At 46.5% G+C, this 12,279-nt stretch overlaps 2 protein-coding genes across 2 annotated transcripts in view; one reads left to right on the top strand and one right to left on the bottom strand.

Annotated features, from left to right (window-relative positions):
* LOC125621595 (uncharacterized) overlaps nucleotides 1–12,279 on the bottom strand; it is a 35,124-nt gene that overhangs the window by 14,357 nt on the left and 8,488 nt on the right.
* LOC125621644 (uncharacterized) lies at nucleotides 5,903–10,843 on the top strand. The gene is made up of 2 exons (XM_075119958.1): nucleotides 5,903–9,972; nucleotides 10,220–10,843. The coding sequence occupies exon 1, from the start codon at nucleotides 6,065–6,067 to the stop codon at nucleotides 6,995–6,997; it is 933 nt and encodes a 310-aa protein (XP_074976059.1). The 5' UTR covers nucleotides 5,903–6,064; the 3' UTR covers nucleotides 6,998–9,972; nucleotides 10,220–10,843.

Genomic DNA, 12,279 nt, shown 5'->3' with positions numbered 1-12,279 from the left:
CACGAAAGCTTATATTCAAATAAATTTGTCAGTCTCTAAGGTGCCACAAGTACTCCTTGTTCTTTTTGCTGATACAGACTAACACGGTTACCACTCTGAAATGGGAGGATGGGAAGCTCACAGGAAGGAAAGAACAGCCTGAGGTCCTCCTGCCCCTTGAAACAAGTTAATTGAACTTTGGGAGATATCTTTAGTATCCATTACTAGACAGATACAAGAGGGCAGAACTCCCAATCCCGTATTGTCCCCAAATCCAGTGCTCTCCAACATCCAGCTCAGAGAAATAATATGGTTCCTTTGTTCCTCTAAAAACACAAAAACACATCACAGTGTGTCATTAGCTTTCAGAAAAGACCTAACTTAAGCTTCTCCTGCTGGGTGTAGACTCCGTGCTGTCTTCTCCCCCACTTGTTTGTGTGAGGTTTGCCTCTACCCCTTGATAGCTCTATGTGATAGCTATATGTAAATTGAGGTGAACACACATGCCTTTCTTTAGGATAGACCTGTTTATCAACTCCCCCTGCATACCTGGTTTGAAGACATTTTAATTAACATTCCAGCATATGTCCATAACTCTTAATACCCACCACATACATACATGATGCATGATTATTAATGATCAGTGAGCTATTTTTTTCAAATGCTTGTACAAAGATTATTACAATAGTGTGTAGGGTGTGAATACAAGGGTGATTAGTGTCAGAGGAGTGTTAGCAGGAGTGTTATAAGCAAGACACAAGAAGTCATTCTTCCACTCTACTCAGCATTGATAAGGCTTCAGGTGGAGTACTGTGTCCAGTTCTGGGCGCCACACTTCAGGAAAGAAGTGGACAAATTGGACAAAGTCCAGAGGAGAGCAACAAAAATGGTTAGAGGGCTAGAAAACCGTGACCTGTGAGGAAGATTGAAAAAAGTGGGTTTGTTTAGTCTGGAGAAGAGAAGTCTGAGAGGGGACATGATAACATTCATCAAGTAGGGAAAAAGTTGTTATAAAGAGGAAGGAGGTAAATATTTCACTGACTCAAGTCTCCTTTAGCAGCTCAATACATCCTATTGGCTAGGCAATGGGATGCCCTGGGCCTTCAAGAACACAGCCCTGGGAAGCGGGGGCTGAGATGTACCCTTCTGCAAAGGGAGGGAAGAAGCCCCTTTGACCCACAACACCTTATTTTTGCAACCACTCCTGCTGGCTCAGCCTATCTGGGGTGACTTTCATCCCTTCCGCCCCTCCTTATCTCTGGCGTCTCCCCTCTGCCACCATCTGGCAGAGCATCTGCCCCATTCTTAACCCCCCCTGGCTCCTACCCCCGCCGCCATCCCTGATTTTGCCCCTGGGCCCCTCTCCTCCCCCTGCTGCCAGCTGCCTGACCCTCCTGGGCAGTCAGTTCCCTCCCTGCAGAGATTCTGCCCCTTCCTCCCCTCCGATTGCCCCCTCTTAGCCCCTGGGAACAGCAGGGAGACTCAGTGTCATGCCAAGGGCGGGCAGAGTCCCGGCAGCAGCTTCAGCAGCTGGTACTGAGCATCCTCCCTTCCTAGGAGCCTGCCCACGCTCGGGCTCAGTTTATCTTCCTGGGTCAGATCCTCCATTGCGAGCCGGGGGCCGGGCCGAGCCGCTGCTGCTCCCCGGCGGGGTCTGTGCGGGGAGAGACCGGCACTAACCCCCCGCTCCGCCCCGGGCTCGGCCCGCAGCAGCCCCCGAGCCGGAGCCCGCAGGTGATGGGGGGACCCGGGGAAAGGGCCGGGGCCGGGCAGGACAGTGACTCTGCACAAGCGGCCCCGCAGCCCCAGCTCCCGCCGCCCCGGGAAGCTGCTCCCTGGCTGGGAAGCGCCTGGCGGAGGGACCGGAGCTGCGGCCCCAGCGGCGAGTCGCTGCCCGGGCTCTGCCCAGGATCTGCGCCCGGGGCCAGCGCGGGGGTTCGGGCAGGGGGGAGAGCGGCCGGGGGGGGGGGGCATGGGCGGGCCCCAGGGGGGTTCCCTGTTGTGTCCCTGGGGCTGGGTTGTCAGGGAGGGGAGGGGTGAGAAATGAGACTGAAATGGAGTCGGGGGGGGGGGGATTATTGTAACCCCGTTACAAAACTCAGAGCTCCTCCCTCCCCTGAGACAGGCCCCTTCGTGCCCCAGCGGTGGGTGAATCTCCCCAGCCCTGAACGGCTGCTGGGGCCCTGTTTGCTCCGTCAGAGACACCTGCTCTGAAAGGGGGCAGGATCCTGTTCTCCTGAAGAGCCCCGAGTGTGACCCGCTCACACTGTCTCCTAATGCACGTGTGCCAGGCAGCCTGAATGACCTGCTCTTGGTGTCGTGTGGGGGGGTTACAGTGAGATCAGTCTGCTCAGATTTTGCTTCTCTTCTATATACCTAGGCTTGGAAGGATGAGATTTTAGGGGGTAAAGACCAGTTTCACCTTACACACACAAACGGATGAGAAAGTACAATAAAGGCTTTATTATCCGGCATGTTGGGGGAATGGGGGGTGCTGGTTAATCAAATATTCCCGTTCACTGGGAGTAATACTTACCCACGGAATACTAATTTTCAAAGAATTAGAATACAATAAAACGAATACCGTATAAAACAGTAGACAGGTACTCACCAATCCAGTCATGGTACTGCACTGCAGAGTGGTTGGTTTCTTGAAGCAGGTAGGTGTATACAGAGAAAGTTTTCTATACAGCAGGTTATCTAATGACACTGCCTATCAGTCTGGGCAGCGCATGGCCTACACCCAGATCACTAAAAATACACAACACTAAAACGATACTGAACAGAATTTAATCTTTCTGGGATGATTCAGAAGGCACTTCAGGATCTTGCAGTGCCTCAAGGTCATCATCATCGACATCAATTCTCATTGTAGACGTAGAAGGTGTAGGAGATTGGGCTGAATCTGTTATGACACACCCTGGAAGCTGCTTTTTTGAATAAATCCCTGATATCCTCTTGCTGACTTGTCTTCTGCCTCTTTGGCATAAAAACAGAATGCAAAATGTGCAATTGCATAACCTCCTGGGCAGTATACTTGACCCGGTTACTAGATTGAAGATTTGTATTGGGAGAGATCAGAAATGCCAGTTAATAGAGCTTGCTGGTTGATAAAAGTGCCGGACAACACAGCTTTTACTGTATTTCCATTAATAATAATCAAAATATACTGCTAGGCAAAGTAAGAAATATGCTGCTTGAGAACTTCTTACAGTGTGATTTAGGGATATATAAGATTTCCTCAGTTTTGGAGGGGAAATATTGCCATGGGTCATTGATTTGATTACAAAAAGAAAATATCGGGTTCTAAAAGCTTCTTGAATCTAGCAGAGCCAGGCAGAAAGAAGAAGAATGGCTGAAAACCAGATGAAATTCAAATTGAAAATTAGGCTGATTGACCATTGGGAAAATCTACCACGAGAAGTGGTAGATTTTCCATCTCTTGAGGTCAGCACTGGGTGGATTTCTGGTAGAGGCGTCTGAGTCAAACACAAGGAACTACTCGGTGCAGGAGTAACTGGATGAATTGCTGTGGCTTGTGTTGTTCAGGAGGTCAGACTAGACTTTCTAAATTCAATGGTCTCTTCCCCTTCTGGCCTTAAAAATCCATGACACCAAATGGAGATTGGGTGGATGGGGAATTAAACTCCCCAGTGATCAACTTTCCCCCTGATATCTGAGAAGCAAATTGTTTCCTACATATTTAAGGAGCCTCCCTCATCTAGGGGACTAGTGTCTCCCAGAGAGTGATGGGAAAATCACCCAGGGCTACATGTACAAAGGGACTTAGGTATTACAATGATCAGCATAGCAGCACCTAAGGTTTAGGTGCCTTGAATCACAGTGGGAACCACAACCTGAGTTTGGCTCCCAGGCTCCCTCTATTATTCCTGGGTAGAGCTAAGCACCTAAAAACGGGATCTACAAAACACAGCATGCTGACTGGGGAGTGCCTGAGCTAGCCAATAGAAAATCATAGAATCGTAGGACTGGAAGGGACCTCGAAAGGTCATCTAGTCCAATCCCCTGCACTCGGGGCAGGACTATGTATTATCTAGACCATCCCTGACAGGTGTTTGTCTAACCTACTCTTAAAAATCTCCAACGATGGAGATTCCACAACCTCCCTGGGTAATTTATTCCAGTGCTTAACCACCCTGACAGGAAGTTTTTCCTAATGTCCAACCTAAACCTCCCTTGCTGCAATTTAAACCCATTGCTTCTTTTCCTAAAATGCTGAAGAGAGGAGCGAGTCAGATGCCCCACCCCCCAAAGGGACTTAGGTGGCTATCTCTGCTTGGTCATTCTCAGCTGAGAACCCTCTCCTGGAATTTGATGCATAAAACTATGGGGTTTTCCAGGGTACGTCTCTCCGAGGGCATGTCTACACTACAAAATTAAATCGACTTAAATTAGGTCGACCTACAGCTACCACAGTAATTAAACCGGCTTTTCACATCCACATTACACTCCTTCTGTCGGTGGTGCTGGAGCACTCCCTGGGCAGTGGGGCTCCGGCTGTCAGCCCCACACAGGCACTCCAGCTGTTAGCCCCGCGCGGCAGGGCTGAGGCTGACGAAGGCAGCAGCAGGTGATGTAAGCAAAGCAGTGTCTGCATGAACACTGCATTAACCTAAATACATTGACCTGAGAGATGCCCCTTTCATGGAGGTGGAGTTATTAACTCCATATACTGGGCGACCTACATCGGTGGGAGCAACATTTCAGTGTAGATGCTCACAGAATTAGGTCAATGTCAGCTCCTCACGTCAATCTAACTCTGTAGTGTAGACCAGGCCTCAGTCTCTCCCGTTAAAGCTGTTCCACCATGTATGAATAAATACATATGCATTGGGCGAGAAAGAGTGAGATTATCTTCAGCCCTCTGGAAGAGCCCTCACCTGGGTTTTAGGAGACCCAGGTTTCAGATACACTCCTCTCATGTCTATTTTGACCTTTCTGTATGGGCTGACCCAGCCTGTCTCCTTTGTGTCTTTTCCTAGCAACATTTGTTGTCAGTGGTTGTAACTTTGTGTGAACTTTCACTTGCTTTCTGAAAATGGAGCTCCCCATTGGGGTAGGACTGCCAGAACCCCAGTGACTACAACACATCCTGCTGGGGGATGGGAAACCGTTTCAGAGAGGGGAGTTTCAGGGGGCTGCTGGTGGGTTTGTGTTAGAAGGGCTGGAGCAGGAAATACACAGAGTCAGGGAGGTGGTGACAGAGTGGGGCAAACCTGCTGGGACATGTTCAGTCTGTGGCATAATGTTCAGAACAGGCCCTTTGTGGGGATGGAAATTCCTCCATTTCTGGAATGGGAAAGAAACCCCCTGGGCAGGGCTGGGAAAACAGACCAGACTCCCAGTGCTAGAGCCTGAACCCACTAGCCAGACGCTGCTCTGGAATTTGAAGGGGGCACATACCAGTGAGGCCCAGGGGAGAGGCCCTGTCCCCTCACCCCCAGCTGCTGGGAATGGGGAAGGGGTTGGGATTCCTGTCCTTGGACCCTGCTCGAGGGCTCTGCCTCCTGTATCAGCCTCTGGCTAGTAGGTGTGTGATAAATGAGATGACCCTGCCCTCCTCCACCGGCTGAGAGGGACAAGGAACTCTCTCTTTCTCCACTTCTGAAGCTTCCCGGCTGCTCTGAGCAGGTTGGGGGTGGGATTCTGCTACTCTTCCCCGCCCCGAGCTTCCATTTTATCCGCTCTCCTCGACCATGAATAGTGGGATTGTGGCTGGGGCAGCAGGTGCTGAGTGGGGGACTCTTGTTGTTTCAGGGGCCGGTGACCTTCGAGGAGGTGGCTGTGTATTTCACCCAGGGGCAGGGGGCTCTGCTGGACCCCACTCAGAGAGCCCTCTACAGGGACGTCATGCAGGAGAACTACGAGACGGGGACCTCGCTGGGTAAGGGAGGCAGGGAAGGAAAAATTAGAGAGGGGTTAGTAAATGTTCCCTTTCTCAGTCTCCCCAGCAGTTACCATGTTGTGTTTCCCCTCTTTGCTGTTCTCCTTTCGTTCCTTTCTTCCCTGGCACAGGGGATGACTCCTGTCTGGATTCTCTCTCTGTATTCCAAAGGGTATTGGGATGGTGAATGAGAAGGAGAATCCACAGCAGGAAGGTGGTGAGGATGTGGGTCTGCAGGGAATGGTATTGGGAAGATCCGAGGGGAATTTTTATGAGAATCACAAACGAGGAAAAACCAATGGAAATCAGCACAGGTCAGAGAGGCTGCTGGGGTCTGACCCAGGGAAGAAATCGTGTGAACCCATAAATGATGGTGGAGATTGCAAGGACCTCAAGGAAACCACAGCCCAGCAGAGAATGCCCATAAAAGAGAGAAAATACACATGCCCCAAGTGTGGGAAAAGCTTCATTCAGAGGTCACATCTTATTTCCCACCAGAGGATCCACACTGGAGAGAAACCCTACAAGTGCCTTGTCTGTGCAAAAGGTTTCAATCAGACCACAAACCTTATTTCCCACCAGAGGATCCACACGGGAGAGAAACCCTATAAATGCCTTGACTGTGGGAAAGGTTTCAATCAGCGTTCGCATCTTATTAGGCATGAGAGTACCCACAGAGGTGAAAAACCCTATAAATGTATGTACTGTGCGAAAAACTTCATTCAGAGCACAGATCTTATTAGGCATGAGAGAACCCACACGGGTGAGAAATCCTATAAATGTCTGGACTGTGGGAGAAGCTTTGTTCTGAGCTCAGTTCTTATTTCACATGAGAGAACGCACACAGGAGAGAAACCCTATAAATGCCTTAAGTGCGGGAAAAGATTCAGCTGGAGCTCAAATCTGATTTCACATCAAAGAACTCATACAGGAGAGAGACCGTATAAGTGCCTGGACTGTGGGAAAAGGTTTATTAACAACTCAGCCCTTTGTCAACATCAGAGAATCCATACAGGAGAGAGACCCTATAAATGCCTCGACTGTGGGAAAAGTTTCAGTTGGAGATCAACCTATATCCGACATCAGAGAATCCACATGGGAGAGAAACCTTGAATATGGGAGAAGCTTCAGCTGGGGTCTGCTTGTATCAGGCATCAGCAAACCCATACAGAGAATAGACCTCTTAAATATCTTTAACATGGAAGATGCTTCAAGTGGAATTGACATTGGAGACTCCACACAGGAGAGAAATTCTATCAATTCCATCCCTAGGACTGGCCATAGTGTCTTAAAAAATAAATCCAATTGCCTTGAACATATCTTTGACTTCTTTCATGCTAAGTCAGACTTGTGAGGGCTGCTGATGAAAATGTGGACAGGTTCCAGAGGGGTAGCCGTGTTAGTCTGTGTCAGCCAGAATAACGAGGAGTCCTTGTGGCACCTTACAGACTAACAAAAGGACTCCTCGTTGTTTTTGATGAAAATGTTGCGGACTTGGAGGGGAGTTTCAGTGAATCCTCGATACTGTGCGATCGTTCTGAACTTAATTCCAGGATTCCATCTATGGGAAAAGCAACTTGTGGGCTTCTTCCTGCCCAGCTCAGGTTGTTTGCAGATGGGAATTTGAGTTTTCTCCTTTCGTTAGGATGATGTTAAAACTTTTGTAACTAACGTGCTCATATAAGAAGGCTACTTTCTGAGATCTGTCATTTAGCCAGTTCTCAATCCATTTAATGTGTGCTTTATTGATATTGCTATTTTTTTAACCAGAATGTGATGCAGTAAAATGCCTCAAAAAAGTCTTAAGTGTATTCCATCTACCCAGTTATCTTTATCAACCAAATGTTTAATCTCCTCAAAGAATGAAATCAAATTTGTTTGACAAGACCTATTTTCTATAAAGCATATTGCCTGGCATTAATTATGGTCCTATTCTTTAATTAAGTATTAATTATATCCCAAACTACCTTTTCCATTATTTTACCCAGGATTGATATCAGGATAAGTGGCCTATAGTTATCCAGGTCATCCCACTTGCCTTTCTGGAATTCTTCAGGAATGTCCCTGTTATTCCACGATTTTTTAAAAATTAATATCTTTGGGGCAGAGTTCTCCTCAGAAAACTCTTTTAGAGCTGTGAGGTGGTAGTTATCCAGGGCTAGCTGATGGGAAAATGTTATTCCTTAGTAAATGTTGTTGAACATCCTCCTTAGTTACTAATGGACTGAAAAGTATTTCTTCATCTTCATGTGATACAAGCACATCATCCTGTTTCTTTCCAAACACAGAACAGAAATCTTTATTAAACACTTCTGCCATTTTTGCATTCCTATTAACAATTTTACTATCTCCAGATAGTAATGGGCCTATACCATTGTTAGGATTTCTTTTGTTCCTAATATACTTTACCAACTCCTTCTTACTGCCCTCAGCCCTGCCATCCATGGGTTATTCCCTGATGTCTTTAGCTTCCCATATCAATTTTCTACACTTCACAATTTCTAATGCATATCAATTGCTATCTATTTCCTCTTTTTTCCCTTCATTCTGTGTTGCTTTTTCATTTCTAATTGCTGCCTTTACTTCACCATGGAACCAGGATGGGCTTTTAGTCAAAGTTGTCCTCTTTCTCAACTGTAGAATCATATTGGATTTTTGTTTGTTTGTTTATGCTGTTGCCATCTAATAACTCTTCTTACAGAAATCCCCATTTTCAATCACATTTTTTCTGTCCAACTTTTTCTTCCTAGTCAATTTTGCTCATAATTTTCCTTAGCTTTGGGAAATTTCTCCTTTTGAAGCACCAAGCATATACATGTTACTGGTTGGGACTAACCTTTGTTTGCCCATATTGAATGTAATCAGGTCATGATCACTGATCCCTAGGCAATCACCTACTTCCAGTCCAGTGATTATCTATCATGAGGTCCAAAATAATTACCTCATTTGAGGGGCAATATCTTTTGTTTTAGAAAACTGCCATTTATAATTTTTAGACAATCTCATGATGTTTTACCCCGGCTACATGAAACCTCCAGCATATGTCTCCCAAACTGGAGTAATCCATAATCAACACAATTTTTCTTTCCAGAAATTACAGACAGGTGCTTATGGAGTAACTCCTCTAGTTTGATTCAATGGCCTATCACAGACCCACACTAGGATCTTCTCCTGGGCTTTGTAAGCTAGCACATTGAGCCATGCACCAACATTCTGACCCGTACAGAAAGTATCGGCTCAACAGTTCTCTCATATGTGCTGATTTTTATATTAAAATGTTTTTGGCCCTGCATACCTTGTGGAGTTGGAGTACGAGGAAAGCTAATGGGTGAAAAGATATTGACTGCAGAAATGAGCTGGTTGACGGGACTATTGAGAGCTTCAAGACTGCAGAAAATAAAAGATGAAGTGGTAAGAAAATGTGTAAGGCAAGAAATAATGCTTTTACAGAAGATTAAAGAAAGACAACTTGCAACTGGGTCAAGAATGGACCAGAAATCACACATGGCGCTTGTGACAGTCTGTAACCTAACGTTCACCCCTTTTACAAGACTCGGATACATTTTGTACAAAGTATGCCTTGTGAGGTGGTATTTGAAAACTCATAATTTGCTGAACATTATTGCCCTGGTAAAATATGTGTGGCAACATTTTATGTAAAGTTATAAGATTCTACTGTATGACGTGACTGAGACATGTTCCAAGTTTAGAAAAGCAGGCACAAACCAGTTCCTCAGAGGCATAGGGCAAACTGATGCTTTAGCCAGGTGTCAGTGAAATCAAATGGACTGTCACTTGGCTAAGTGGCCATTCTTTGGTAGGAAAAAGGGTGTGAGTGAGAAATTGATATCTTGGCTAAAAAACAGCTGGAGGTTCCCGTCCCCACAGATTTTTTTCTGTCTCCTGAGCCCCAGCTAGAGTTCATTCTCAAAGAGCAGAAAAATGGATAAGCGTCAGAACAGACACCCCAAGTGATCTCCCCTTTCTGTCCACAGCAGCCACAACACCTGAAGAAAAGACACCACTTTGAAGTGGGGGAGTGGTCCTGGCTGAAAGGATTCCAGCCGGCCAGACTGCTAAAGCATGTGGTGAGAGAGATTTTTTGCTTTACATTCATTTCACTTGTTAAGTTAGGTATTAGTTGCGTTTTACCTTGTATTTCTTTGTAACCAACTCTGACTTTTATGCCTCGTTACTTGTAATCATTTAAAATCTACCTTTCTGGAGTTAATAAACCTTGTTTTATTGTTGTATCTAAACCAGTGTGTTTGGATTGAAGTGTTTGGGAAACGCCACTTGAGATAACATGATTTGTACGTATCATTCTCTATTCAGGAATTAACGGGCTTTATATGAGCTTGTGTTGTCCAGGAGGCAAGTCTGGGACTAGGAATTTGGTGGTGTTACTCTGCAGTGTCATTCAGGAGTAGCCGGTTATAGCACTCCTACAATAAGCTGGAGGCACTGTGCATGCTTGAAGCCGTGTGTCAGCAGACCAGAAGTGGCTGCCGTCAGACTGAAGCAGTGTAAAGGCATCCCAGGCTGGAGAATTGAGGGGACGCAGCTGTTCAACAGTCCAGATTGCTGTGACATTACTCAGGGTACAATGCAAACCGGAGTACCAAGCAATTAGAAATAGAGGAAGACTGAGCCTGCGTTGACTAGACATGGTGAAGAATGTCATAGAATAAAATGGACAAAGGGGATGGAAGCCATGATCGGATATAAGACAGAAGGTGGTGGGAAGACCAACTGCTGCTGAGCTGGTGGATGGGAAACAAAGAAGGAGAAAAAGACACTGAACCACATGCATTCAAGGTCCTGCAGTTCCGACTTACCAATCACTCTAAATCAAGTAATGCCCACTCCGTCTTTCCGAAACAGGTTGTAAACAGAGATTTTAATGTTGCAATCATAAGGATCCTCCCACCAATTTTCAGTAAAGCCAATTCTATCAAATTTCTCCTCATCAGGGAGAACCTCCAGCTCCTTCCTACCTGTCACCCAGATTCCCAGTGTTTGGTACAAAGCAGCTGATTTCTTTCCCCCTCTTCACATCCTTTGCCACATGGGCTCAATTTGTTTGTGGCACGCTAAGTTGCATTTGTACTGCATGTGCCTTCTTAGCACCCTCCCCTGTCACTGCTAATTTAACATGAGCCTAGCTGCTCCCGCTCGTCTCCAGAGAAGATTAGCCCCCCTCTCTGGGAGATGCAGGCTGTCCCATTCAGACAGCCCTCCTCTCCTACAGGAACATAGCCCAGTATTCAACAAAACCCAAACTCCCAGGTTCAGACCTGTTGCACAGCTAATGATTCACCTCCAGTATTTTCCACCTTTTCTCACTCATGGAACCAGAAGGATCCTTTGCGTAGGATTCTAACACACCATTCTACTGGAGCACCAGCTGATGGTTAAGTGAAGGCCAGCTTACTGTTTCAATGTAGACACTTTGGGTCAGTGACCAAAATTATGGTCATTATAGCTCTGGGTTCTGGAGATACAGCACCCCCCACAGAAACAGCTTTTCGTAGAGCAGAGGGATTCTACCAACGTTTTTTGTGCTGCCCTCGGGGTCAAACCGTGTCCTTCATCCTGATCACAATGGTCACAGTCGTTCGACACTTACCCTACTTAGTGTACGGTAACTGCTCTCCCTTGGGATAAGCAAAACAAAACACAATATTCGCCAGAGACTTTAGCTCTCTTGATAGGTGAGTGTTGGACAGAGTGTCTGTTGCTAGCCAGAAATGATAAACAAGACCTCAAGGGGTTCAAGGCAACAGGTTACAGCCACTGAACCCGAGTAACAGCCAAGCCCTGGACGTTTGAGTCTGGCCCTGGGGAGAAATAGAAGCATGTTGCTAAAATCTGCCTGTCAAAGGGTTCTTTTTTGGGGGAATGGAATCGAAGCTGAACAGAAATGCACAGGCCCTGAAATAGCTTTAGGAAAGATGGGGATAAAATGGAGAGAGGCCAGAGGAGAGCAGCACAAATGAAAGGTTTAGAAATCCTATGAGGAAAAGTTAAAAAAAAACCGGGCAGGGATATTTGGCTTAGTGTCAAGCTGTCATTCAGCAGCTCGAGCATGAATGCCAACCACGGGGCAGACTGCCGCAGACAGGGCCCAAAGCCCAGCTGAGTTCTATACTTAGATTTCACCAACCAGATATTATGTGTAAACTCTTCAGGCCCCAGTAGCCTAACCATGGAGTCACAGACAGCCTCCTTGGACACTCATCTTTCTTGCCCTCTAGGTGAGCTTCCTTTGGTGATAGATGGTCCCTTATACCCAAAATCACAACAATATTCACGTTACTCCCAGTCCCATAGGACCGGTCACTTACCCCGGGTCAATTTCACCGTAGATCTTACACCAAAGACAACACTTGTAG

This window comes from Caretta caretta, chromosome 14, assembly GCF_965140235.1.
Source record: "Caretta caretta isolate rCarCar2 chromosome 14, rCarCar1.hap1, whole genome shotgun sequence".
NCBI lineage: Eukaryota > Metazoa > Chordata > Testudines > Cheloniidae > Caretta > Caretta caretta.
This window is presented reverse-complemented; position numbering and strand designations above follow the sequence as displayed.

Excerpts from the sequence above, each read along its gene's own strand:
- LOC125621644 (XM_075119958.1), top strand. The coding sequence starts at position 6,065 with ATGGTGAATGAGAAGGAGAATCCACAGCAGGAAGGTGGTGAGGATGTG.